The sequence below is a fragment of the Pezoporus occidentalis genome, unplaced genomic scaffold (assembly GCF_034315485.1).
Source record: "Pezoporus occidentalis ecotype Australia unplaced genomic scaffold, CSIRO_AGI_Poc_V1 ctg9, whole genome shotgun sequence".
In the NCBI taxonomy this organism is placed as follows: Eukaryota; Metazoa; Chordata; class Aves; order Psittaciformes; family Psittacidae; genus Pezoporus; species Pezoporus occidentalis.
In genome coordinates, this window is record NW_026916262.1 from 3,041,992 (window position 1) to 3,069,367 (window position 27,376).

The 27,376-nt window shown below is 41.4% G+C and overlaps 1 protein-coding gene across 2 annotated transcripts in view; it reads left to right on the top strand.

Annotated features, from left to right (window-relative positions):
- The first annotated feature begins 14,150 nt into the window (after positions 1-14,150).
- The window catches only part of LOC134156695 (ribonuclease H-like), a 521,461-nt gene continuing 508,235 nt past the window's right edge, over positions 14,151-27,376 (top strand). For both annotated transcript variants that reach the window (XR_009962025.1, XM_062604968.1), the window contains exon 1: positions 14,151-14,563. Coding sequence is in view for 1 of the 2 variants with exons in the window: in XM_062604968.1 (XP_062460952.1) it covers positions 14,513-14,563 (51 nt within the window). In the remaining variant the exon portion in view is untranslated. The remainder of the gene's footprint in view (positions 14,564-27,376) is intronic.

Below are 27,376 nucleotides of genomic sequence, written 5' to 3' on the forward strand. Positions count from 1 at the left end.
AGAGATGGACAAATCATGGCAACATGCTGGGGCTTGGCCTATGCTTACAGAGCCTTGTTCAGTGTTGACGCGGGAGTCACAGACAACGCAGAGACGATCAATGTGATCAAGCGATTGCCAAATTTATTACAAAGCCTTAACTCCTTATATACTATTTCTTACATGCACTTACAGTGATTTGGCATATTAGGATTGGATACATGTCTTGAAGACCCTTAGTGACTAACATATAATTGGTTAAGCACAGGTGTGAGAACTTGACCTCGAAAGCTTGCCAGCAGTCCACAGTTCTCATTAACTCAGTGAATTCCAGCTTCTTCTTATCTTGCTTGCTTAAGCTTCTTCGGGCCTCTCATGGCCTTGCTGTATCTTTCAGGATTATTCGGAGTTTATGTCACCTCTGAGTAAATTTTATTCCTCTCCCTCAGATGTTGTGACTTCTGCTGTAACTTCTACAGTTTACTGCAGTAAGCTACAAATGTCTGTACCTGGGTTTGCATCACTGTGCAAATTAAACCAAATTTTCTACCACTCTGCTTATGATCTGCAACACTTTGCCCTGGGAATAGTCACAGGAGTCACTGGTGGATGAGCATTCCAAATTAGGCCAAGACACAGCAATTGTGGAGACCCTCATTTTTAAAAATGAAGGTCTGTATTTAGAAAAGTTGCAGAGAAAAGACAAAGCCTAAAAACAATATTTGTCTTGAATAGGAAAGAGGAACCTGTAGTTTCTTTTATATTCAAGGTGTGAAATCAAACTATAGATCGCACAGTCATCCGGCAAAGTGATATAAAAATATGACAGCTGCTGGAGTGTTTTATGGCATTAGAAATGGTAATTAGTAACACAGTCTTTGTCTGTGCTTTGCAACAACATCTAGGTGACCATCCATTGTACCATATAATGTAAGTTATGTTTAAAAACATACAGCACCTGTAATGTTTAAAAGGAGAAAGTGAGTCTTCCAGACTTCTTGACTTGTTTGGATATCTGTTCTGAAGCTTTTTGGGTAGGCTTATAATTTAGTCCTTTCTATCTAATGTTTTGGATTAGAAACCAAGCTGCTCTGATTATAAATATGTATACAAGTTACTTTTTGTAGGACACTAGGACAAACTGAACCCGAGGTATTTACCTTATGAATTTCTCATATGCATGCAAGATAAAGTTTTTGTTCTTTAAGGCTAATGTAGAATATATATGTGTAGATAAGTATCACTATGTATATATGTCTCTATATAAGGATATATAGACGTATTCTACATGTATATGTATCTACATACATAAATATATGTGTGAAATATATGTAGAAGACGTTCTGTTTTTTCATTTCATTGAAAAGGATGCCAAGATTAAATCACTCTGTTAAGTTTTAAAGTAATGCACAACACAATTTACTTTAATTGTTCCAATAGATACAAACGAAACACTTGTTTGGCGTGATTATTAATTGGCAACACCTTCTTAGAAGCCACAGGCTCGTGTTATTATTTCAGTAAAGTTTATCCAGAAGCAATTATTTTGCTACTGTTTTAGTTAGGTGAACAATACTTTCCTTAAGAACTCAACTAGAAGCAGATTATTAGGTAGAGTGCAAATGCACAAAGAAAAATAAAACCAGTCCAAACCAGACATTTTTGTATGTCTTTGCAGATGCCACAAGTAATATTCTGGTTCTGAATTTTAACTTGCAAGCTGGCAATTACATCCAAATCTTGTGCACAGAACTGCTTTCTCTCATTTGTGTCAAAGAGAGGCGCAGTGCATTCATGCTACATTTTTTTGCTTTGCAGTTATTTGAAAGGAGAACGACCTGCTGAAGGAGAGAAGGTGTAGTCTTGTGTGTGAGCAATGCTGCTTCATCACCTGACAGCACTTCTCCTTTCAGTCTTGACAGCTTCATGCTATTACCTTCGATATTATTCATAAAGTTATGATCAAATAATCCAGCTATCACAAGTTGTGTCAAACAAGCCTTCTCAGAGATTCTAGTAGTAGCATTGGATTTACTATATTAAAAGATTTCTCTTTAGTTTCCTTTAATTAAGTGATGCACACAGAAATAAGACTCCTTTGAGAAGTTTCCTTGGCATAAAAATAGAATCAGAAACATATGTAAGCTTATGTCACATGACTCTAAGTCTTTGTGAAAATAAATGACAAAATAAAAATTATACTCCTACCAAATTTTATTTTGTCCATCTGTTTGTTTGGGATTTTTTTTAGTATCTAAAAATTGGAATTGGTTAACATTTTCAGGTGAATAAAAAATAAAAATAAAATGTTTCTGAAGCCACTTACATGGGAGAATAGCTTCCACAAAGAAGGAAACTGGAAAGGGTCAGGCTCATCCTTTTCTCCAATGAGAAGACATTCTGAAATGGACCAGAATTCCTAATACAATAATAATAATTCTTCTCACTTTCAGAGACAATTTTTACTTTGGTAACATCTTGCCACACAAGCATAGACATCATGTTAAGCTGTGGAGAGATGTTGTTTTCAGAAGAGAGAACCACTTTCTAATTAGCAGTTTTCAGTTAAATTAATTCCACTTTTCTTCCCAGCATGGGAGACTGATATGGTTGACCTTTAATGCAAAAGAGATGTAAAACACTCAGTATTTGTGCATTACAGAAAACAAAGCCAGAAGCATTAGAATATTCATTAATAGACTGCTATACAGATCAAAAAGAGCATGACTGAGCACTTTGCCATAGTGAGGCACAAGGATGGAAACTGCTGAACATCATATTATTAAAGAACTGTCATATTACATGGGTGAAATTAGTATATTATGACTTGAGCTCTTTGGCAGATGCACAAGAAAAAAATCTTCAGCATACAACTGATACGAATGAACCATTTGTAAATGCTTACCTGGGGGAGGTAAACGTATGAAAGGGTAACAATGCATACACTGCTTCTTTGCTGGGATTCAGCAGCCATTTAGCAGAGTGTGCTGTTTGCTACTATGAGACAGGAATTGAAATTTCCAGCAAATACAAGTTTTCTGTTTGGTGTAATTTTGGTAGATCTTTGTTACATAAGCACACGTGTAGAGACATTTTTGAAACTGGGGACTCATAATTATGTTTGAACTCCTATAACTGTTACTCTAATAGGTTCTAATCCTACTTGTATGGAGAGATGGTCCTTCATTTTGCATCCAATTTTCATAAAATGAAGAGCAGTAGCAGAGAGTGTCCATGATTTTGGGTTCATGTAAGCTTTTACCAGAAATTCTACAACGTGCTAAAAAAGTATGTCAACATAATGAAGTTTAAGGACTAGAATGGATATCAGTGCCCTACAGACAGAGACCTGTTAGAGCTTGTCAACGTCATCTAGTGAGTGAAATCAGCAGATTGCAGGACACTGTTCTCTTGTCTTTTCCTTGTCTCACCATGAACTTCTGCAAATCCTGATAGACAATGTCTGATTTTCTCAGTCTCAGACAAACAACAGGAAAAATGCTCCTATTCTCCTAGCTATTGTCTTTATTCTCCTGGAAGGCATGCTAAGGGACATGAAAAACAACAAGGTGCTTGGTGACAGCCAGCATGGCTTCACTAAGGGGAAATCCTGCCTGACCAAATTGATGGCATTCTATGATGAGCCTATGGAACTGATGGACAGGGGTAGAGCAGTTGATTTCATCTACCTGGACTTGTGTAAAGCGTTCGACACTGTCCCACTCAACATCCTTGTCTCTAAATTGGAGAGACATCAATTTGATGGATGGACCACTCAGTGGTTAAAGAACTGGCTAGATGGCCGCACACAAAGAGTTGTGGTCAATGGCTCAATGTCCGGCTGGAGACCAGTAACGAGTGGTGTCCCTCAGGGATCTGTGTTGGCGCCGGTGTTGTTCAACATCTTTGTCGCTGACATGGACAGTGGGGTTGAGTGCGCCCTCAGCAAGTTTGCTGATGACACCAAGCTGTGTGGTTTGGTTGATATGTTAGAGAGAAGGAATGCAATCCAGAGGGACCTTGACACCCTTGTGAGGTGGGCTGATGCCAACCTCATGAAGTTTAACCATGCCAAGTGCGAGGTCCTACACCTGGGTCAGAGCAATCCCAGGCACAGGTACAGGCTGGGCAGAGAAGAGATTCAGAGCAGCCCTGCGGAGAAGGACTTGGGGGTGTTGGTTGATGAGAAAATGAACATGAGCCGGCTTCAGTGTGTGCTCGCAGCCCAGAAAGCCAACCGTATCCTCGGCTGCATCAAAAGGAGCGTGACCAGCAGGTCGAAGGAGGTGATCCTGCCCCTCTACTCTGCTCTTGTGAGACCTCCCCTGGAGTATTGTGTGCAGTTCTGGTGTTCTCAACGTAAAAAGGACATGGAACTGTTGGAACAAGTCCAGAGGAGGACCACGAGGATGATCAGGGGACTGGAGCACCTCCTGTATGAAGACAGGCTGAGGAAGTTGGGGCTGTTCAGCCAGGAGAAGAGAAGGCTGCGTGGAGACCTCATAGCAGCCTTCCAGTATCTGAACGGGGCTATAAGGGTGCTGGGGATGGACTCTTCATTAGGGACTGTAGTGATAGCACAAGGGGTAAAGGTTTAAAATTTAAACAGGGGAAGTTTAGATTGGATATAAGGAAGAAGTTCTTTCCTGTTATGGTCGTGAGTCACTAGAATATGTTGCCCAGGGAAGTCCAGGTTGGACAGAGGCTTGGGTGGCATGGTTTAGTGTGAGGTATCCCTGCCCATGCCAAGGGGGTTGGAACTAGATGGTCTTAAGGTCCTTTCCAACCCTACCTATTCTATGATTCTATGATTCTATCTTTAAAATAATTCTGACTGTAGATTTATTGTAATACTATTCTGGTTATTTCTCTGGAGAAGGTTGTAGGTGGACTAGAGGTACCCTATCTTTCCTGTCAGTAACGTCTCCAAAATGGGCAGGTTTTTTATTTTTTTCATGTTCTTTCTTTCAGTTCTGCTCAGCCTTTCCAACTCCAAGTAATGGCAAAATGTTGATTAACCTTTAAAAAAAAAACAAAACAGAAAAGAAACCAGCTTGTAAATGGTTCTGTGATTTTCTCAAGACAAAATGTTTTACTCCTGCCTACTGGTTGAACCACCATAACTAGTAACAGTGTCAAACCACTCAGACTATTACAGATTGCACTGTCCCTATTATGCAAAATAATGCTTAGAAACACATATCTTTGTTTTCTTTTCTTATAATATACAGAATTATAAAAACAAACAAGTTGGCACATGGAACTGCCAGCCTCAGCCTACACTTCCAGCAGACTATATAATTAAAATAACTACTGCAAAAATATGTGTCTGCAGAATAATATTTGCTTAGTTGAAGCAGTTTATATGAAAAGGCCCCATAATGATGAAAATAATATTAAAGTATTTAATGTTCTGGGCTTTACTAAGCCAACCTTTCCCTTCTTCCAAAAATCTCTGTGTGCCAAACTCTTTTCTTCTTTCTCTGTAAAAGAGCTTCTATTATATGTAAAAACAATTTCTTTTCAGAGAGTCCTGTCCCTAGTCACAGGGCTGTTGCTTCCCTTTTCAGAGGATGGCACACTACTTTGTATTACTATAGTAATATAAACATTTCATAAGAAGTTTGCAGTGTTAGCAGAAAAAAGTGCACGTGCATCTTCAGAAACTTTAGTGCAAATGAAGCTTATCTTGTCTTGCAGCATGGAAACTCATAAAATGTCTAGAGATTAAAAGATATAAATAGTTTTCGTCAAAATTTTTTCATGCTACTATTATTTAGCTTTACCATTGGGCCAATAGAAATTGTATAACATGCATACATTCTGAAGTTAAAATAGTGGGCTTTCTACTGGCTCTAAGATTTGAACTTTTTGTTCATTGAGGATAGGATAAAGAAAGGGTAGGGAAGAATAGGAAGAAATACTACAGAGTATTCTCTGTATATACCACCCTTTACGCCTCTGTGTATTATCTGTTGGTTACAGGCAGAAGAGAGCTCCAAGTTCATATCATTCTTGCTATCTGGAAAAGTATCTTGACATGACTGAGAGTATAATGAGACACAGTACTTGCCCTGTTCCTCTGATTAAAAGTAACTGATCAAGAGGAATAGTCAGGTTTATTATCTTTGTGCAAGGTTTAACAATTGGGTATTCCTAGTTGTGTAATAAAAGAGCATCCCAAGTCACCCATTTCATTTAAGTATGGGCAGGATGAAACCCTCACTACAACTCATCATCTCCCTCTGGGTGGCTTGCCACAGATAACCTAGTGTTTGACATGCCCTATTTATACTTCCCTGACCAGAAGCTGTTCTTACCTATACCAGGGTAAGACACAGGTGATACCACAGAAATTAAGCTGGGGGTGGGGAGGGAGAGATGGCTATGAGGCCTCTGAAGCTGAGGAAGAAGAATTAGAATAATAGAGGGTGGGGGGCCTGTGTCCCATTTTTCCTATTCCTCACCTAGATTTTTAGTTCTCCATGGGCTTTATTTATGATTATGATTTTTAGTTCATTAGAAATCTGAAGCAGAAAAGTTTTAATCACTGCACAGAGCTAAGAAAAAAGATCAAGGATTTTTTAAATATTGAGTGATGTAAATGCAATGGAACTTTGCATTTTGTTGCCACACATTATGTTTGAAAAGAAAGGCAGCATTGCTTATAACAAAAATTAATTTTGTCAATATAACTGAATGCACTCACCTTCAGCTGAAGATTCATATTCAGACCTTACTGGAATTGACGAATCTGTGTGCACACAGCAGAAAAGGACATTAGTCTGTTCTGCTTCTTTTTCCCCAGAATATGGTTGTGCACAATACAGTATGTAACAGGCTTGAATTAATCAGTTACCCTGCCAGTTAGCATTGTGACCTTTACAAGATTCCCTTGGCTTTTTGTAAGAGGCAGATGTCAGTATCATTGGTTAACTATGTTATATGATTTTTCCTTGGAAAATAGCCAAGCAGTATAAACTGCTCTTCAGAGAGAATATATCTGTTACTTAAGATCTCATAATTTTACTCGTTAAAGCCCTCAGCATATGTCAATAACTGTTAGGTTACCTTAGCTGTAAAGGCCATTCTGACTTAGGATTTATTAGCAGATAAAAAATAAAATCTGCCTCTAAGCCAGGCAGTTTTTTGAAAAAGTGAAAAATTAATTTGAATATAGAAAAAGAAAGGTGTTACAGCACTAAAAGCATGGTCATTTCTAATAAAACACTACCAACCTGTTTCTAAAACGCATTTAATTTTGCAAAGTGTATTGAATTGTAAGTGCTGGGGTGTACTTACCATGAATCATATGCCTAAATAAAATTATTTAAAAATATAATTAAGGAATAGTAATTAAAGAAACAATAAAATGACACATTTTTCTTATTATTTTGCTACATGATTATAATATATATTTTAGCATCTTCAGTAATATAAACTGAATTGTTGGTTACTGCATTACATCAGGAGTATGATTTTCCACAACGTGTGACATGGTAGAAGGTTACCATAAAAGAGCAATTTCACTGTTACATGAAAGGTATGGAATTATCAATTATACTACACAGAGACTGGATTTGCTGAGATTTCAGATGTTGCCTCATTTTCTTCACAATGAAAAGAGCAGCTTTTAATAAGAACAGTTAAAACCAATAGATTTTAATGACCAGTTAACAAAGTGTGTAATAATTTTTTTTAAGATATCTCTAAATCAGAAATCCTACATGTGGAACCACCCTTTTCCTAGTAAAGTTAAAATCCTAGAGCTTTATGGAGGTTATCAAAATAAAATTCAACACTGGGCATCTTACAGAGTTTACAAATGACACAGCTACAGTGAGTGGCAGGGAGAATGCCTTTCTGCACATGCAGTGGTATAGTTTATGCTGCAGGGCTCCTAAGGCCCATGGAAAGTCTGTGCAAATGCTCTGTGATGGGAACTTTCAGGTTCCCCCTAAACAGGTGTCCTGGGTTCAGCAGTAGCAGTCATTTTTCCCCTTCTTGGTAGCTGGTGCAGTGCAATGTTTTGACTTTCAGCTCGGGAACAGAGCTGATAACAAGCGATGTTTTGGTTTGGCCAAGGACTTTGTGAGCCTCATGCTCTGCCAGGGAGGAGGGGAGGCCGGGAGGAAGCAGAGACAGGACACCTGACCCAAACTGACCAAAGAAGTATTCCATACCACAGCACGTCATGCCCAGGATGTAACTGGGAGTTAGCCGGAAGGGCTGGGACTGCAGGGTTGGAGGAGGTGTCGGTCGGAGCTTGGTCGGGCTGGGGGGGCGAGTTATCGGTCGGCTGGTGCTGAGGTGTTGTATTCTCTTCCCTTGTTATTTCCTTTATCATTATTATCATTGGTGGTAGCAGTAGTGATTTGTGTTATACCTTAGTTACTAAACTGTTCTTATCTCAACCCGTGGGAGTTGCATTCTTTTTGATTCTCCTCTCCGTCCCTCCGAGAGCAGGGGGAGGGCAAGAAAAGGGGGGGAAGTGAGCGAACGAGTTACCTGACTGGGTTTAAACCTCGACAGTTCTTTTTGGCGCCCAACGTGGGGCGCGAAGGGTTGAGATAACGACAGATTTGACTGGATTAATAGTCACTCATCACAATGACGATTTGTTGGCTCTCAGAATTGTTTCGCTTGATCTCACAGCTTCAGAATGTTGTAACTTACGTAGAGCCGGTATTTGCTGTGATAGTGTTTATCAAGTATGGGGCCTGGGCTAAGGTTCTTGTCTCACTGTGCTTTATGGCAATGGCTTGTAATACGGGTGGGCTCCAGCAGCAGGGCGGGACGGACGTGGCCGTGCACTTGTACCTGGCCGTCCGGCTGCTCTTCACCGCCCTGGCCCTCGCCCTCGCCTCCATCTTTGTGAGGCTGCGGGGAGCCGAGGGGGAGCGGCCCCGGGAGCCGGCGGCAGCCGAACCGGCCCGGGAGAGCGGCCCCGGGGACCAAGCGGCGGCGGGAGCGGGGCCGGAGGCCGCGAGGGGACGGCTGCCGGTGGAGGAGGTCGGGGCGGTCGAGGAGCAGAAGGAGGCGGCTGCCGAGCAGCGGGAGAAGGCGGCGGAGGAGCCCAGCTCCGCGGAGGAGCCGAGCCCCGCGGCCGAGCCGAGCCCCGAGACGGCCGAGAGCATTTCCCGGAAGCCGCCCGCCGAGCCCCAGGAGGATGCAGGAGACCACGCAGCATTTCCCAGCAAGGCAGAGGAGGAGCTGGACTCAGGAAAAGAGAAGCTGGCGGTGGGAGAGCCGGCAAGCACAGCAGCTACACCAGCCCCAGTGACAAGTACAGCAGCATCGTGTGAGAGTTCTGAAGGTTTTGAATGGCCTTTGGGTATCCTTGGGACCTGCCTGCTGATTGTGATGGGGATCAGCATGTTGGCACACACACAGGCTGTGTTCTACCCACAACCATTTTGTCTGATCTCAGAAGTTAAGCAGAGTCAGGTTTGGGTCTTGTCTGGGGTTAGACAAGGATATAGGGGGACCAAAAGGTTTTCCCCAAGGCTGGACAGTCATGAGTGGCAGGGTGTGTGGGACAGTATGGGCAAGTATCTAGTCCACTGGGCCCCTCCAGTGCTTTGGAAGCATCGGAGATGGAAGGCAGCTGTATGGAGTCCCCAGCAACAAGCTGCAGAAACTGCTGAAGGGGACAGTGAATTATTTTAAGCCTGGTGGGCCCATGGCACTTCAGGCCATCAGAGCAGAGATGCAACATAGAGATGGACTCATGATCGAGGGGTGGACTTAGCAATGGACACTATTGCCCAGGTTATTCACGAGTGTGAACACTGCACACAGTCTCTCCTGCTCTGGAAGACTGTTACAAGAGATGGAGCCTGACATCATGGACCAGATGGACTCAGCAGCTTTATAGGGACTGGTCCATGCACTAAGATAAGAGTATATTGAAAATGGGGGATCTGAGCATGACGTGAATGGTATGGAATAAGGGGTGGATAATGTCCTGGGTTCAGCAGTAGCAGTCATTTTTCCCCTTCTTGGTCGCTGGTGCAGTGCAATGTTTTGACTTTCAGCTCGGGAACAGAGCTGATAACAAGCGATGTTTTGGTTTGGCCAAGGACTTTGTGAGCCTCATGCTCTGCCAGGGAGGAGGGGAGGCCGGGAGGAAGCAGAGACAGGACACCTGACCCAAACTGACCAAAGAAGTATTCCATACCACAGCACGTCATGCCCAGGATGTAACTGGGAGTTAGCCGGAAGGGCTGGGAGACTGCAGGGTTGGAGGAGGTGTCGGTCGGAGCTTGGTCGGGCTGGGGGGGCGAGTTATCGGTTGGCTGGTGGTGAGATGATGTATTCTCTTCCCTTGTTATTTCCTTTATCATTATTATCATTGGTGGTAGCAGTAGTGATTTGTGTTATACCTTAGTTACTAAACTGTTCTTATCTCAACCCGTGGGAGTTGCATTCTTTTTGATTCTCCTCTCCGTCCCTCCGAGAGCAGGGGGAGGGCAAGAAAAGGGGGGGAAGTGAGCGAACGAGTTACCTGACTGGGTTTAAACCTCGACAACAGGTCATCACATCTGTGCCTACTGAGTGGCACAGTCCAAAGGCACAGTTTAAATTTTTGAATGACCAAATGACTTGCCAGCAGTCAGTGCACACATTCCAAGGAAATAGGTAACTGTTACCATAATGCAGGACCATGCCAATTAGTTTTTCATTTTTCCAACACCAACTTAATGCCACAGTTGCAGTAATTCTAAACCAGAGTCTCACTGGACATCTCTTAAGAGTCTAATTTCCAGTTTACTCCCAATCACTTTATATTCTTGGGGTTTCTGGGTTAAGTGGTTATCCAGACATTTCACTACGTGTGTGTGCAAGTTGGGAAGCTTGGTCAGAACTTCACCAGATGAGAAAAATGTATTTACAAATGGGACACAGAGTACAGTGTCTAGGAAGTTGGATGCTGTTACTGGCAGTGTGCAACTGGGCACTCTGACAGTTTGACCTCAATGATTAGCCTTGACACGTTTTTCATATCTGCTCCCTCTAAAAGAAGCTGCTGAAGAGCCCTGGTCATCCTGTTGAAAGTCTATGTTTTAAAGACTTTTAACATCTAGAGCATCCTGTTAAAAGTCTATGTTTTAAAGGATATTCTATTTATAAGGCCTAAGATGTGGACCAAAGAGAGGTCATGCTGGTTCAGGGTGCTACTTGTAATAGTTAGAATCCTTTTGAGATAAAATAATATCAGTTCTCAGTGTAATGTCAGACAATGAGAGTCTGAAAGTCAGTCTGGTGTGTTCCTGTATGCTTTTCACAGACAGAGAGCCATAGGGAGTTCAGTGTGGAAACTGACTGCTTGGAAATGTCCCTGTATGGGGACAAGCCCTATATTATTTTTCTTGTGCTCCTCTTTGGAATTTTCACACCTGATATTTAAAGCAATTTTTAGTAATTTTTTCTTTTGTTTGTTTTTTTTTGTTTTTAATTTTATTGTTAGTTTGGACTATTCTGTCTTCAAAAATGCTCTGTCATGCTATCTAGTGGCTAAATCAAGCCATGACTGTCCTATCAATGTATCGTGGATGGAGTACTTACAAACCCGTATGTTCTGTTTTCCAAAGATAAAGCACCATATAAAAGTTGTCATTTTATCACATTATCCTTCTGCACATAGGTTTTCTTAAAGAGAGGTTTTCTGAAACCGGATTTGAATTGAGGTAATGATTGGTGTTCTTCAGTATTGCTGACTAAATATAGTAAACTCACTATTTTAGACAAGAAGATCAGTGTTTTACTTGTAGATAGCAAAGACAATGCACCATCATCGTGATTCAATAGCCTTCAGTATTTTAAATTGAACTACTTTACCTTCTGTGAATAGGTGTTTTGCATAACACTCTGATTTTCTTTTAACCTTTCAAAGTGACCATTTGTCTTTCAAGTGTCCTGTCAGGTACACTGAAGATATTTCTTTGTATTCAGTTATAGAAAATTCATTATATAGAGATATAAATGGAATTTCAGGCAAATAACTTTAATGTTCTGGCATAAAGTGATGCAAGACCTGAAGCTTAAAGCTAAAGCTTGAAGCCAATTGCAGAGTCATACAAACATGAAGAAAAAAAGTGCAGTGACTGAAGGAATCTGCGTCAGATTGGCTACCTGTCTTTTGCTAGCTGGGCAATGATCCAAACATTATTTTAAGCTTAGATTTTTCTAATTATTTTTAATTGGGGAAATTGTTACATTAAAGGCAAAGAGAGAAGGGGAAAAGTCTTTTTCAGTCATGACAGTAAATATGGATCAAATGAAAGCCTGAACTTTTCAATTGACTCAGCTGATTGCAGTTGGATACAATTTCTGTTTGAGGAAAGGAGTCTGAGTGTTTTCTAGAAGCTATTCAGGATTCTTGGTAATGAAGTTCCAACTTATGTATTTTTATTCTAAAATATAATGGAGACACTAGTTAGAACAGAAATAAACCTGCAGGGAGAGTTCTACAATTAGATTTAATTGATATGTTTATTTTCATGTTTTCTATTGTATTTCAGATTAGTTTCAAGTACATTCCAGCTAGCCACATATAAACCAAAATGAATCTTAGGGGAAAGTGAGCAAGATCATTTCCAAAGAGAATTGGTACTCTTTAGTGGCTTTGGATCCTTGGCAGTGAGGTTGCATTTTGTGAGAGACTTATAATAATAATTTTGACTGTCTTGGGAACCTGATAATACAAATTCCTGTTGTTGATGCACCTCCACATAGAGATACCACATTAGGAGGCAAACGGAAGCTAGCAAGGGATAATGCTTGCCAGTAAAGTAGTCTACTTTCACGTATAGTTCATGGACAAATTATCTTGTCTTACATAACTGAACAGAACCATGCTGTTCAGAAGTTACATGGAGATCTGTTTCACTCATTTCTTGAGTTGTACCTGATTACATCTCACATTATGAAGCTCAGCAAAATGAACCAGTTTAAGCAGTACCTTCAAAGTTCCAGCTCCCCACAAAAAAGAAAACAAAATCCACAAAAAAAAAACAACCAAAAAAAAAACCACCCAAAAAAAACAACAAACCACCACAAAACACATAACTGTTAATCCATGTTAATCCAAATTGTGTTTTATTTAATAATTTTTTTCCTATGGACAGACACGCACATACGCTTTCAATAGTATTTCAATGGGCAGTAGTTCTATATATATAGGACAAGGTGAACAAAACATTCACCTGTAGACAAATCATGAAATAATTGAGGAAAAATATAGTTGTTAGTTTTTCAAATATTAACCATTTACTGCTATTTTATTTCCAGAGAAGGGGAACATTCAGTGGGATTGAAGAAAAATGTCAAAATTAGCCAAAGAAATTATTTTAATGAATAATACAGCCAGCTCTGCTATAAACACGTGACAGATCATTTAAACTAGGTATGTTTATTCATGTGTTTGTGCTTACTAATTTATATTTGTGTCTATTTGTGTTTATGCTTTTCAGAGGGTTTTGTAATGTGGGGAGTGAAGGTGATAAGATTTGCATGAAAAAGTGTTTGCGAATGAGCTCTGAGGCCTTGGTGCTTGACAAGCCCTGGGGCGATGAGTTGGGGCATTGAAGGACAAGGAAGATGGAAGAGCAAGCCTTGGGAGGATGGGCCAGGATGTGGTTGTGGGTGGAGTCTCAGTTGATGATGTGGGACGTTGTGAGAGGGTCTGCAGCACTGTGATTGGACTATTTACCTGGAGAGTTTTACAGGGGCCAATGAGATTGAAAGTTGCATGCTTGTGCATGTTGGGAAAGTACTGAACATGGGGATAAAAAGGGCTTGATTGTAATAAAGTTGGATTTGAGTCTCCTCATCAACAAAGCAATTGCAAGAGAGAAAAAGTCCCTCAGTCTTTGGAGGCGGCTCTTGGCAGCTGTGAAAGAAAGGTTTCCATACAAGGACGATGTTATGAGTTGTTCGGCCAAGTGGACTACTACAGACAAAGGCATCCAGTCTCTGAGGGAATCAGCCATCGTAGAGATGATCTATCACATCAAGCTGAATAACGGGGATACACCCATGGACCCGGAAGAAGAATGATTTTAAATGGGGCCCTGAGCAACAACAAGCCTTTGAGCAAATTAAATGCAAGATAGTTCATGCAGTAGCCCTTGGACCTGCCTGGACCGGGCCAGATGTAAAAAATGTACTGTACACTGCAGATGGGGAGAACGGTCCTACCTGGAGCCTCTGGCAGAAAGCTCCAGGGGAGACTCGAGGTCGACCCCTCGGCTTTTGGAGTCGGGGATACAAAGGATCTGAGGCCAGCTATACCCCAACTGAGCAAGAGATACTGGCAGCCTATGAAGGGGCTCGAGCTGCTTTGGAAGTGATTGGCACTGAAGCACAGCTCCTCCTGGCACCCCGGTTGCCCGTGCTGGGATGGATGTTCAAAGGCAGGGTCTCCTCTACACATCATGCAAGTGATGCTACAGGGAGTAAATGGGCTGCACTAATTACACAATGAACTCAAATAGGAAATCTCAGTCTTCCAGGCATTCTAGAAGTCATCATGGACTGGCCAGAGGACAAAGATTTCGGAATGTCACCAGAGGAGGAAGCGGTGCATGCTGAAGAGGGCCCACCATATAATAAACTGTCAGAAAGTGAAAAGCAGTATGCCTTGTTTACTGATGGGTCTTGCCATATTGTGGGAAAGCATTGGAGATGGAAGGCAGCTGTATGGAGTCCTGGATGAGAAGTTGCAGAAACTGCCGAAGGAGAGGGTGAATCGAGTCACTTTGCCGAGGTGAAAGCCATCCAGCTGGCCCTGGACATTGCTGAATGAGAAAAGTGGCCAGTACTTTATCTCTATACTGACTCATGGATGGTGGCAAATGCCCTGCGGGGGTGGTTGAAGCAATGGAAGCAGAGCAACTGGCAACGCAGAGGTAAACCCATCTGGGCTGCTGCACTGTAGAAAGATATTGCTGCCCGGGTGCAGAACCTGGTGGTGAAGGTGAAGGTACGTCATGTAGATGCCCATGTACCCAAGAGTCGGGCCACTGAGGAACACCAGAACAACCAACAAGTGGATAAAGCGGCTAAGATTGAAGTGGCTCAGATGGACTTAGATTGGCAACATAAAGGTGAATTATTTTTGGCCCGGTGGGCCCGTGACACTTCAGGCCATCAGGGCAGAGATGCAACATATAGATGGGCTCGTGATCGAGGGGTGGACTTAAAAATGGACACTATTGCCCAGGTTATTCATGAGTGTGAAACATGTGCTGCAGTTAAGCAAGCTAAATGGTTAAAGGCTCTTTGGTATGGAGGACGATGGTTGAAGTATAAATATGGGGAGGCCTGGCAGATTGACTATATCACACTGCCACCAACCCGCCAAGGCAAGCGCCATGTGCTTATCATGGTGGAAGCAACCACCGGGTGGCTGGAAACATATGCTGTGCCCCATGCCACTGCCCGGAACACTATCCTGGGCCTTGAGAAACAGATTTTGTGGCGACACAGCACCCCAGAGAGAATTGAGTCAGACAATGGGACTCATTTCCGGCATAACCTTACAGATATTTGGGCCAAAGAGCATGGCATTGAGTGGGTATATCACATCCCCTACCATGCACCAGCCTCTGGGAAAATCAAACGGTACAATGAGCTGTTAAAAACTACACTGAGAGCAATGGGTGGGGGAACTTTCAAGCATTGGGATACACACTTAGAAAGGCCACCTGGTTGGTCAACACCAGAGGATCTGCCAACAGGGCTGGCCCAGCCCAGTCAGAACTTTTACATATTGTAGAGGGGGACAAAGTTCCCGTGGTGCATATGAAGATTTTGCTGGGGAAGACAGTCTGGGTAATTCCTGCTTCAGGTAAAGGCAAACCCACTCGTGGGATTGCTTTTGCTCAGGGACCTGGATATACTTGGTGGGTAATGCAGGAAGATGGGGAAGTCCGATGTATACCTCAAGGGGATTTGATTTTAGGGGAAAACAGCCAATGAACTTAATTGTTTGCTGTTGCCTGCTGTGTAATACTTTTATAGCCCATCAACTAGATGTCTCCAGGTCACCAGCGACTAGCCCTGACTTCCCTCCAACCGTCATCCCAACAGAGAATGAACTTTGATAGAACCAGATGAGTTCCGCAGTAAAGGAATGACTAGCAACAGCAGGCAACGATCCAATAGTGCACACAGCCTTTCCTGCCCTGAAAGATTGTTACAAGAGATGGAACCTGACATCATGGACCAAATGGACTTGGCAGCATTATAGGGATTGGTCCATGCACTAAGAAAATGATCTTTTTCTCTTGGTCTGCATGTATATGGATGTAGATATGTGGGAGATCAATGGTGTATTGAAAATGTGGGATCTGAGCATGACGTGAATGGTATGGAATAAGGGGTGGATAATGTCCTGGGTTCAGCAGTAGCAGTGATGTTTCTCCTTCGTGGTAGCTGGTGCAGTGCTGTGTTTTGACTTCCAGCCTGGGAACAGTGCTGGTGATACCGATGTTTTCGGTTGTTGCTAAGTGATGTTTACCCTGACCAAGGACTTTGTGAGGCTCATGCTTTGCCAGAGAGGAGGGAAAGCCGGGAAGAAGCAGAGACGGGGCGCCTGACCCAGGCTAGCCAAAGAGGTATTCAATACCACAATACGTCATGCCCGGGGTAGGGGGTAACTGGGAGTTACCCGGAAGGACACGGGCTTCTGGGTCAGACTCGTTTCTTGGCCCATGGTATCGTATTCTCTTCCCTTGTTATTTTTTCTTTTCATTGTTGTCATTGGTGGTAGCGGTGGTGATTTGTGTTGTACACTGGTTGCTGGACTGTTCTTGTCTCAACCCGTGGGAGTTGCACTCTTTCGATCCTCCTCCCTGTTCCTCCGGGAGCAGGGAAGGGGAGAGCCCTGTTGGGGGGGGGTTGGCCCTCGATTGCTGTCAGCCCGGCACTACTCACTGGGAGTGAGTGAACAAGTTGCCTGACTGGGTTTAAACCACGACACAACCTAAGTGCATATTACCCGTGTACACTTGAGAACACATCCATACTTGCAGCTGAGGGTGATTTTTTTTTGTTGCTTAGTAGTAAGCCTTTGGAAAATAAGGTTTATAATTAAGGTGCTGGCACAGCTATAACTGTAGAGGCATAAATAGTGCAGTTATAAATAGTGCACTAACTGCGGTGGCAGACTTTGTCAAGCGGTTTGTATAGGACAGCCAGCTGACATGATGGGAGAAATTATGTTGAGGTCTGCTTATCAGTTCCTCTTTGATGCTATTGTTAAGCCTTTTTCTTCAGCAAGAACCAACATTAGCTTTGTGTCCTGCCATGGGGGCATTGCTTGAAATGGGACAATCTCACTTTAACTAAAACACACATATAAATTCTGTTGAAAGAGCAAATTATTATTGACAGACCTTGGCCTTGACATTTAAAGTTACCCCATTGTTGATTGTACTCAGTGTATTTAGAGACATAAAGAACTTTGAAAGGGAAGTGAGTTCTCTAGAGTTTTCACAAAATTGAACATATTCCACATAAGTGATAAGAAATAATGGAGGCATTAGCCAGAGTTAATGTTACTGAAGGTTAATCTGGGAGAAGTAGTGTACTATGTAAGCTTTAAGTATTTAAAGTTCTCATGAAGAAACCAAAAATACATGTTAATGCACTGAAAACAGCATTTAGCACGTAACAAGTTCTGATGTCAAACTATGCTGTTTGACATCGGTTAATATGTTATACAAGAAGACATACGAGCATTATTTTTCTTTTTAGAATTATTTTTTCTCCCTTAGTTTTTAAATCATTCCTGTGATCCTCTATCATGGAGCACTTTGTAAGAAAAAATAATCACTTTCTTTGTTTCCAGCCAAAATTTATGAAGGGTCCAGTGATGCTATGGTGGTCTAGGACAGCATATTTTCTCTTACCTAGACAGTGCTGCACTAAATGTGCTTTAGAACCAAATCTACCCTGCTTCTCTGTCCGTCTTTCATCCTATCTACCACCCTCCTTTGCCTTATAGAGGACCACAGGTGGGGCTTGGCTAGCTGCATCAGTGTTAGCAAACTAGGCAAGGTCAATGTGCAGGCTCAAGCACCAGTGTAGGATCATCTTCGGCGTTTAACTGCTAAAGCACATCTTGGTCTCATTGTGGCTTGCTCTCAGTGCCTATGTATAGTTTTAGACATACTGCAGGCCAGGGGCTGATCCCACATGTAAAAAGCCATCATATCTCATGGGGAAGGGAATTAAACCAGGAAGCAATGACATGTCATAGAATCACAGAATCATAGAATTGTTAGGGTTGGAAAGGACCTTAAGATCATCTAGTTCCGACCCCCCTGCCGTGGGCAGGGACACCTTACGCTAAATCATATCACCCAAGGCCTCGTCCAACCTGGTCTTGAACACTGCCAGGGATGGAGCATTCACAACCTCCCTGGACAACCCATTCCAGTGCCTCACCACCCTCACAGTAAAGAATTTCCTTCTTATATCCAACCTAAACTTCCCCTGTTTAAGTTTTAACCCGTTACCCTTTGTCCTGTCACTACAGTCTCTAATGAAGAGTCCCTCTCCAGCATCCCTATAGGCCCCCTTCAGATACTGGAAGGCTGCTATGAGGTCTCCACGCAGCCTTCTCTTCTCCAGGCTGAACAGCCCCAACTTCCTCAGCCTGTCTTCATACAGGAGGTGCTCCAGTCCCCTGACCATCCTCATGGCCCTTCTCTGGACTTGTTCCAACAGTTCCATGTCCCTTTTATGTTGGGGACACCAGAACTGCACACAATACTCCAGGGGAGGTCTCACAAGAGCAGAGTAGAGGGGCAGGATCACCTCCTTCGACCTGCTGGTCACGCTCCTTTTGATGCAGCCCAGGATACGGTTGGCTTTCTGGGCTGCGAGCACACACTGAAGCCAGCTCATGTTCATTTGCTCATCAACCAACACCCCAAGTCCTTCTCCGCAGGGCTGCTCTGAATCTCTTCTCTGCCCAACCTGTACCTGTGCCTGGGATTGCTCCAACCAGGTGTAGGACCTCGCACTTGGCATAGTCAAACTTCATGAGGTTGGCATCAGCCCACCTCACAAGGGTGTCAAGGTCCCTCTGGATGGCATTCCTTCCCTCCAGCGTATCAACCGAACCACACAGCTTGGTGTCATCGGCAGACTTGCTGAGGGCGCGCTCAATCCCACTGTCCATGTCAGCAACAAAGATGTTAAACAAGACCGGTCCCAACACTGATCCCTGAGGGGCACCACTCGTTACTGGTCTCCAGCCAGACATTGAGCCATTGACCACAACTCTTTGTGTGCGGCCATCCAGCCAGTTCTTTATCCACCAAGTGTTTCATCCATCAAATTGATGTCGCTCCAATTTAGAGACAAGGATGTCATGTGGGACAGTGTCGAACACTTTACACAAGTCCAGGTAGATGACATCAACTGCTCTAACCCCTGTCCATCATTTCTGTCGCCCCATCATAGAAGGCCATCAAATTGGTCATGCAGGATTTCCCCTTAGTGAAGCCATGCTGGCTGTCACTGGGCTTAAGTTGCAGGAGCAGACACTTCTTATTTACTTAAAGAAGAGATAGTTGGCTCTAAGGGGAAAAACATAAGGATTCAAACAAAGGTATAGAAGTCAGTTAAACACTTGTTTTTAAGGCAGTTCATTACACTAATTCCATCATTTGTTAAAAGATTGCACATACATAGATTACCCCATCTGCATAGGAAGATGCAAGAAACTTAAGATTCATTTCTACATGCTCCTAAATATGATTCAGATTTCCTTAGAAACAGTAGTCTAAGTCATTTGATATCTGGGTTACTTGACGGACACTCCTAAAATTGGAATAAAATTAAATATACTGCATTGGACTAAAGAGAATTCAGTTCTGCCAATCTCGGTACTGGCCTAAGACTCATTTGCACTGAAGATACTATTCTGGTCACTGATTGCATGTACATGATATGAATTGCCTTAGCGCAATGGTTAATCTCTTACTAGATACAGAAATTAGTATTTTAGTGACAAGCTCTCATATAATTATGTATTGAAAAGAGAGAAATACTGGAGGGAATAACAGGATTTTTCTAGGCAGTGAATTTGATTGTTTTTAAAGAAAATATGTCAGGGAAATTACAGCACTTTAACCCAAAAGAGTTTTAAATGCAGCATGGACTGATCTTGTGGTTTCAAGTAATGGTTGCTATGGGTGACCCAGCAATGAAACCAATCATGGCATTGTAATTTAAAACTAAAACAGCTGGCAAAATATTTTCTCTCAAGTCTGTTGTCTCAGAAGTAAATGAAAAGGTCAAGAGACTTTCTATTTACTTCTTAGGCAACATGGACTGCTTGAACTAGGGAACATATTAATGTTTTCACCACAGCTTTCTATTACGTGTCAGGAACTCGATTCCTGGATATCACACTGAAGGTGATGAAAAAAGACAATAGAATGAAATGGTTGGACCTAACACAAAATAATCAACCATTCTTATATTTCTACTTTACATTATACCAGGAGGAGTCCTGATTGCATTCCATAGGTGGTGGTATTTCACCTAATAACAGCTGCTGCAATAACAGTACATGGCTGTCCACACAGTTAGAGTTCAAAATGCTAAGTATTCACATGTGATAGTATAAGCCACTCACAGCAAAGTGCCATTTTTAGCACGGAAATAAACAATGGTAACCTTGCCCAGACAAGTACAATTTATGACTAAGATTTATCAATAGTTACAGATTTAGAGAGTGGGGGAAGGTGAGGGATTTTTTAAAATGTTTCCTGTTTTAGCAGGAATTCCTGTTAAGATGCAATCCCAAATTCAACAAACAGCAGTGTCCTGTATGGTCACCCCCAACAAGGGCCGCAGTTTTGGAGGAACTGGGAGGGAGAATTATATTTGCATCACATGCCTAATATATATTAACTAAATATATATGAATCTTAATGCTATCTTTGCATGCTGCTTAACTTTACAAGCAACCTTTGTAGACTTTGCTTAATGATTCACACATTATTATTGTATCTTTACTTAATTGATTAATTTTGGTAAGCTTGTTGCACTTTTTTTGGTAGTTAACTTGTAACAAAAAATATAGTAAGTGTCAAAGAAGAGCAACTGGCAAATCCCCCCAATATTAAGATCAAGAATCCCAGTACAGTCAATTGAAAAGAAAAAAAAAAAAAATCAAGATGCAAGGAAAACATGATCAAAACCAGAAATCAGTGGATACACATTTTCATAAAAGAGGATTTTGGCCACCGTTCCTTGCTGAGGTAGTTTAGCTCCCAGAGTGCTCCCAGTAATTGTGGTAAACCAGCACAATTAATGCCGTCCACAGCCAGCACATTTCTACTTTGCTTTCAATCGACACTAACCAATCTCCTTTTTTATTTTTATTAAAAGAAAGAAACAACCACTGGAATGCACAGGCTCCTGCACAATGAGTCTTCATTAAGACTTCGATTTTGCCAAGTTCCTGACGAAAGGAGCTTGAGGTGTTAAGGGATTTTGAAAACTTGCAAAGAGACACATAAAATAGCTGTAACTAAGCCAACTAAAGTTTCAAATAGGGAAGAACCTGAAGTCATTGGAACTGTGGAACTTGGCAATCAAACAGCAGGGAGACCCTTTACCAGTAATTATTTTAACATTAGCCACAATCAGTGAGAAAATAGCAGAAAGTGCTTTTCTTCACGGCTATGACTTCCAAGATGCACTGCTGTGTGCTCTTTCTTCCAAGCTTTAATAAGAAATATGATGATAAATGGCACCCTTTGCTAATGTTTTTAAGACAGTCAAGACTAGAAGACAGTGTTTTTGCAGCATGCTGAATAAGATGTGAGAAATCAGAATATGTGGAATGAAAAAAAAAAAGAGTAAGGGAACCACTGCATGTATGAGATGATTTCTAAGCCACAAATACCGAATTTTCTTACCTTTGATTCTTAGTAGTCCCACAGCTATAAACAGCTGCCAAAGGTAATTCTCTGTCTCTGTTATTTCCTCTCTTCTTAAACAAACTGCTATGTATTTGTTGATTTTAGATACCCAGTGTGGTAAACAAGGAATTTAGTACCTCCTCCTCATTCCCTTACAGATATTGCATGTATTAGCTGTATTCTTCACTAAAAGTTTGTGGAAATACCTAAATAGGAAAGCAGCATATGTCAATTGCACTGTACTTTACATGACCACATGATGCCTCTAACTGATTTCATAACAGACTACTTTAGCCATAGGCAATTATTTTCAACAACAGCAGGATCTCTTGGGAAGCTGTGCCCGACCTAGGTATGACGATTTACCTTACCACAAGTTGAGATAACATATTTCTGTAATATTTTCCTACTTTGAACAGTTGCTGTGGAGGAAGTTTAAGGAGGAAAATGAAAATAGCAAGTAAGAAAATCACATGCCTACATCTGTTTTATTTTACATGGAATTCAGTGTATTTCCACAGTTAAGACTTGATTTCTCAAGAGCTTATCTAGTCATGTTGTTTGTTTTCTATGTGATGTTACAGTTTTCTGTTTAAGGTTTCACAAAAGTGTCAGAAGCAAGAAATGAGGTTCCAATCCATACAGGCACTGGAACAGGAGCCAAATTTTTGTTTCTATATAAATAATAACAGCAGTGATTGACAGCACAATGAAAACCAGGGAGCACAAATGCTGATTAAGAATCCTTCTTCATATTTTTAGCTGTCAATGGGTACTACCATGAAAATAAAAACATATATGAACATATTCTAAAATGCTGAATGACACTAGTGTGAATATATTGGTGGTATAGATATGAGCTTCAATGTGCTGCCTGGGGCTTTTTTTTGTGAAAGGTTGAAACTATACCGTGGGAGCATTTACTGGGAGAAAGCTGCCTGTTTTAGTATTGTTATGAACCTACAGACACCTTAAAAAGTCCCATATGCTCCCACAAAGGAGCTGACATTTCACTAATACAGATTTTCATGGAGATGAATGAGTCAAGCAACATAAAGCAGTTTCAAATAGCTCAGAAAGTGAATCAGAAATTCAAACCGTGCTGAATAGCACCCTTCCGGGCTAGCTTCATTTCTAAGCCAAAGTCCATCTCTGCTTTAATGGTCAGAACTGAGCCTAATGCTCTGAAAAAAAAAAAAAAAGGCAATTTATGTAGACCCAATTATTCTAACTACATCCCCAGACAGGATTTGAGAGTTTTTAAAGATCTGGAAAACTCTTTTGCCTCCTGTGGTTTGCAAAAACAGAATTTCCATTCCAGTCCCTTAAACAACAATAAAATCAATTGAATCCAGTACCTCACTGTTTATAACCAATCTTTGCAGCTACAATGAAATATTTCATACATGAGAAGCTGTGACCCATCTTTTGTGAGTTTTTTGTAACATAATATGTTCCTAAAGGGGAGCAGGGTTCCAATCTTCCCTTTTTCCTATAAACTTTCTCTTTAGTGTCATCAAGGACTCAGGTGTTAAACACGGAAGGTGCTGCCCACCTCTACCTCAAATCACTTCTTTCAACAGGAACAATGCTTCTGAATCAGGCTCCCATCCTTTTCAGTTTCACTTTTAAAGCTCACACTAATTCTATCCCATTTGGATTTCATGGAATCATAGAATGATCTGGGTTTGAAGGGGCCTTAAAGATCATCCAGATCCAACTCCCCTGGCACGGGTGGAGACACCTTCCACTAGACCAGGTTGCTCAAAGCCCCGTCCAACCTGGCTTTCAAAAATTCCAGGAATGGTACATCTGCAACTTCTCTGGGCAACCTGTTCCAGTGCCTCTTTACTCTCACAGTAAAGAATTTCTTCCTAATATCTCATCTAAATCTATTTTCTGTCAGTTCAAAGCCATTTCCCCTTGTCCTATCACAACATTGCCTTGTAAAAACTCCCTTTCCAGATATCTTGTAGGCCTTCTTTAGGTACTGAAAGGCTGCTCCAAGGTCTCTTCAGATCCTTCTCCAGGCTGAACAAGACCAACTCTCTCAGCCTGTCTCCACAGGAAAGGTGCTGCAGCCCTCTGATCATCCTTGTGGCCCTCCTCTGGACTCACTTCAACAAGTTCACGTCTTTCTTCTGTTGGAGGATCCCAGAGTTGGATGAGAGTGGAGTATAGGGGAGAATTACCTCCCTAGACCTGCTGGTCACACTTATCTTGGCACAGCCAGGATAGGTTGTCTTACAGGCTGTGAGTGCACATTCATGGATCATGTCTAACTTTACATCCAGCAGTACTCCCATGTCATTCTCCACAGGACTTCTCTTAACCCCAGCCTCTCTTGCTACCTGGAGTTGCCCTAACCCAGGTTCATTATCTTGCACTTGTTGAACCTCATGATGTTCACACTGATCCAGATCTCTAGCTTGTCCAGGACCCACTGAATGGTATATATGAGGACTTGATAGAAATTCAGGCAATTTATTTGGAACTTAAGAAATCTTGACATCATCATTTACGAACACTTCAGTTTGTTATTTGCTTTTGAAAATCTCTTAAGTTCTAAGTGTGGCAATATATTGTGTTCACAAACACTTATTTGTGCAGGCTCCATTGATATTTCTACTGGTTTAATGGACCTTACCAGTCAAACAGGGGACCCATTATGGTCCAGTATGATTGTACGAAGGATCAAACACTGTTGGTTTGTTTCCACTAATGTGGTCCACTTATCTTTCATTTGCCCATACAGCTTCTAAAATCCTTTAGCTTCCCATTGCTCCCATGTGCCTTCCATGTTCATCTGGTTTTGCTTTTTCACAGTTTTCCATTGTCACAGGCCACCTCCTGAAGAGGAAGAGCATAGGCAGCAAGAAATGTCTAAGGCTACATATATGGGGAAAAAGCCTGTCTGATAATACTCCTGATATTTCATTTTCCACCTTCTGGTTTTAATTTTGGTAAATGTAGAGGCACTGTGTTTTCCTTATGTTTTCTGAGCAGTGCAGCACTAAGCCTCAGGTGTAAAAACCCAGTTTTGTTAGGCCAAGGTGCACAACTAAGCAAATTTAGGAGCATGTTGCTTTCATCAGGATCATGAAAATCACTAAAATGCTGGAAAAAAGACTTTGACTAGGGAAGCTAAATGAGTAAAGGTATTTCCTTTCTCATCTAATCAGTGGAGGTTTGAAAGTCCTAAGCATAATTTTGTCATGTCCTTAAGAATTACTAATATGACTTCACATAGGACTTTGGATTAGTTAAAGATCAGAGTAGGACAATGAATATCACACCAATACTTGATAAATGGCATTATTGTCTCTGCAGCAGAAGAGATTTATTTCATGACAAAGAAATGTGAGAATTTGAAGAATATGAAGTCAATTAGAAGAAATGAGTTCCATCATTCACTACCAGATAAGGTGTCTCATCCACTAAGTTCAGGTTTTACAACAAAATTATCAGGCTCAAAAAAATGGACTTTTAAAACAGAAAGATCATGTCTGAAAAGAGAAAGGTGTTGGTATGTTACATAGTTTTTCTTAGCATAAGGTTAGACCGGATGTGCTGCCTCACTATTCTGCCCTATATTTTAAGGTGTACTTTACCATGTCATTTTTATTTAACCAATTGTGAGGTTCTCTTTTGTTCTTTAAAACGAGAGACAGGTCAGTTAATCTTCTTTGCAGTGCACTAGGGGAGAGGTGAAATGTACTCTTTTTCACATATCTTGATACTACATTACTGCTAGTCTGTCCTATTCCTTTGGGAAATCCTACTGTTCAGGAGATCAGCCCTCTGAAAGCAAGCTAGAGTCAAATATTAACAGTGAATTAAAACTGCAGGTAAAAATGGTGACAGTGGCATATTCCTGTCACTGGGCAAGACAGGAAATTTATTTTGCTGTCGCTGAAAAGTAATTAACCTCCACTGTGAGAAATTCTATTACTAGTAGCTATTCTGCCATGCAAAGTACACTACATAGAAATGTTACAGGCCATCAAGCAGAAAAGGCAGATTTGTCTGCATTTTAAACTAAAGCTGCCTCCACCCCCACTTTCCATTCTTATTCTCTCCTGTCTACCTTCACTGAAGCTAGAAATTGAGGTGCACATGTGGTAGAAAGAAAATGGCATAAGGCATAAGGTTTTTCATAAGGTATTTACAGGAGTTAATTTCTATGTGTGTGATAGGAGTGTGCTCCTTTTAATAAACCCAAGCTTTTTATGGAAGGAATTTAGTAATGATCTAGATTGGCTTTCAAATCAGAATAACTTCATTGCCAACATGTATAGGAAAATGTCAACACATCAACTCTCAGACTTCCTCTTATCCTGCTCTCCCTTACACTGTGCTGCTAGCGAAAAGTACAATCATCTTCTCTTGAAAAGGGACAAAAACCCCTCTGACACTCAGAACTAGGACTGTATTCTGAGTGGGGAAATTAAGCTTTTTCAAGTATGTTGGATGTTTGTACTTTACAAAATATGACTGCAAAGCAGAAGGAGCCTGCCAGCTTCTCTGTGAACTTTTGCCTGACTGTGAAAACTAGCATTTTTGGAGAGAGGAAAACTGTTATCAAGCTCTTCCCTCTGAGATCAGTGGCTGTCAAAAAGCATTAAGTATGAGAAAGAATCCACCAGTATCTGTGCATGATAGAGGGAAAGTTGAGATGAAAAATAAAATTACATTTCTGCCTCAAAGAGAATTGTCTGGTTTACTCTCATGCCATGGTTATAGCATGAACTGCTTGCAGTGGGTGACTGTATTTTGGAAGCCAAAAAAAAGTAAATCTATGCAAAATTACAGAGGAAGAAATTTTGAGTATTACAGATTAATGGTTTTGTCCAATTGCTTTGCAGGCAGGTTTGTGAGTGACAGCTGTTCATTAACAGCATGCTGTCCTCCTCCCTCTCAGGAAGAGCTTGTGGCTACAACATTGCAGCTATAAAATGACTTCAGCTTAATGATGGAGGGAAAAAATACATCTTTAGATCTACATTTTAAAGTGACAGTGCACTCTGGGACCCCAGATTACTGTTATTAATGAAAGAATGTTTAATACCTTTCTAGTAGGGGTTTCTGAATCATGCTTCATTTAAAAGAGATTTTGCTTCTCTATTAAAAAGAAAATAAAGTTTCTGGGAACAAATAATTGACGTTTACAATGTACCAGCAAGGAACCTATTCAAAGGTCTTTTATTCTCTTTTTACAAACCCTCTGTGATCAAAAATCAAAAAATGTATGTGCTAAAAATGAGTAACAAACCATAAATGGGCTTTCTAACGATTTCCATATTAACAATGGCTCCCAAACCACCTCCAACCAAAACCTGAAGTCAACAGTTTACCTTAGCGACTTATAAATAAAACAAAGCAAGAAGAAGTTGAAGGAATTGGCCTAAGACAACAAATTACAAAAACATAAACACTAGGAGTCT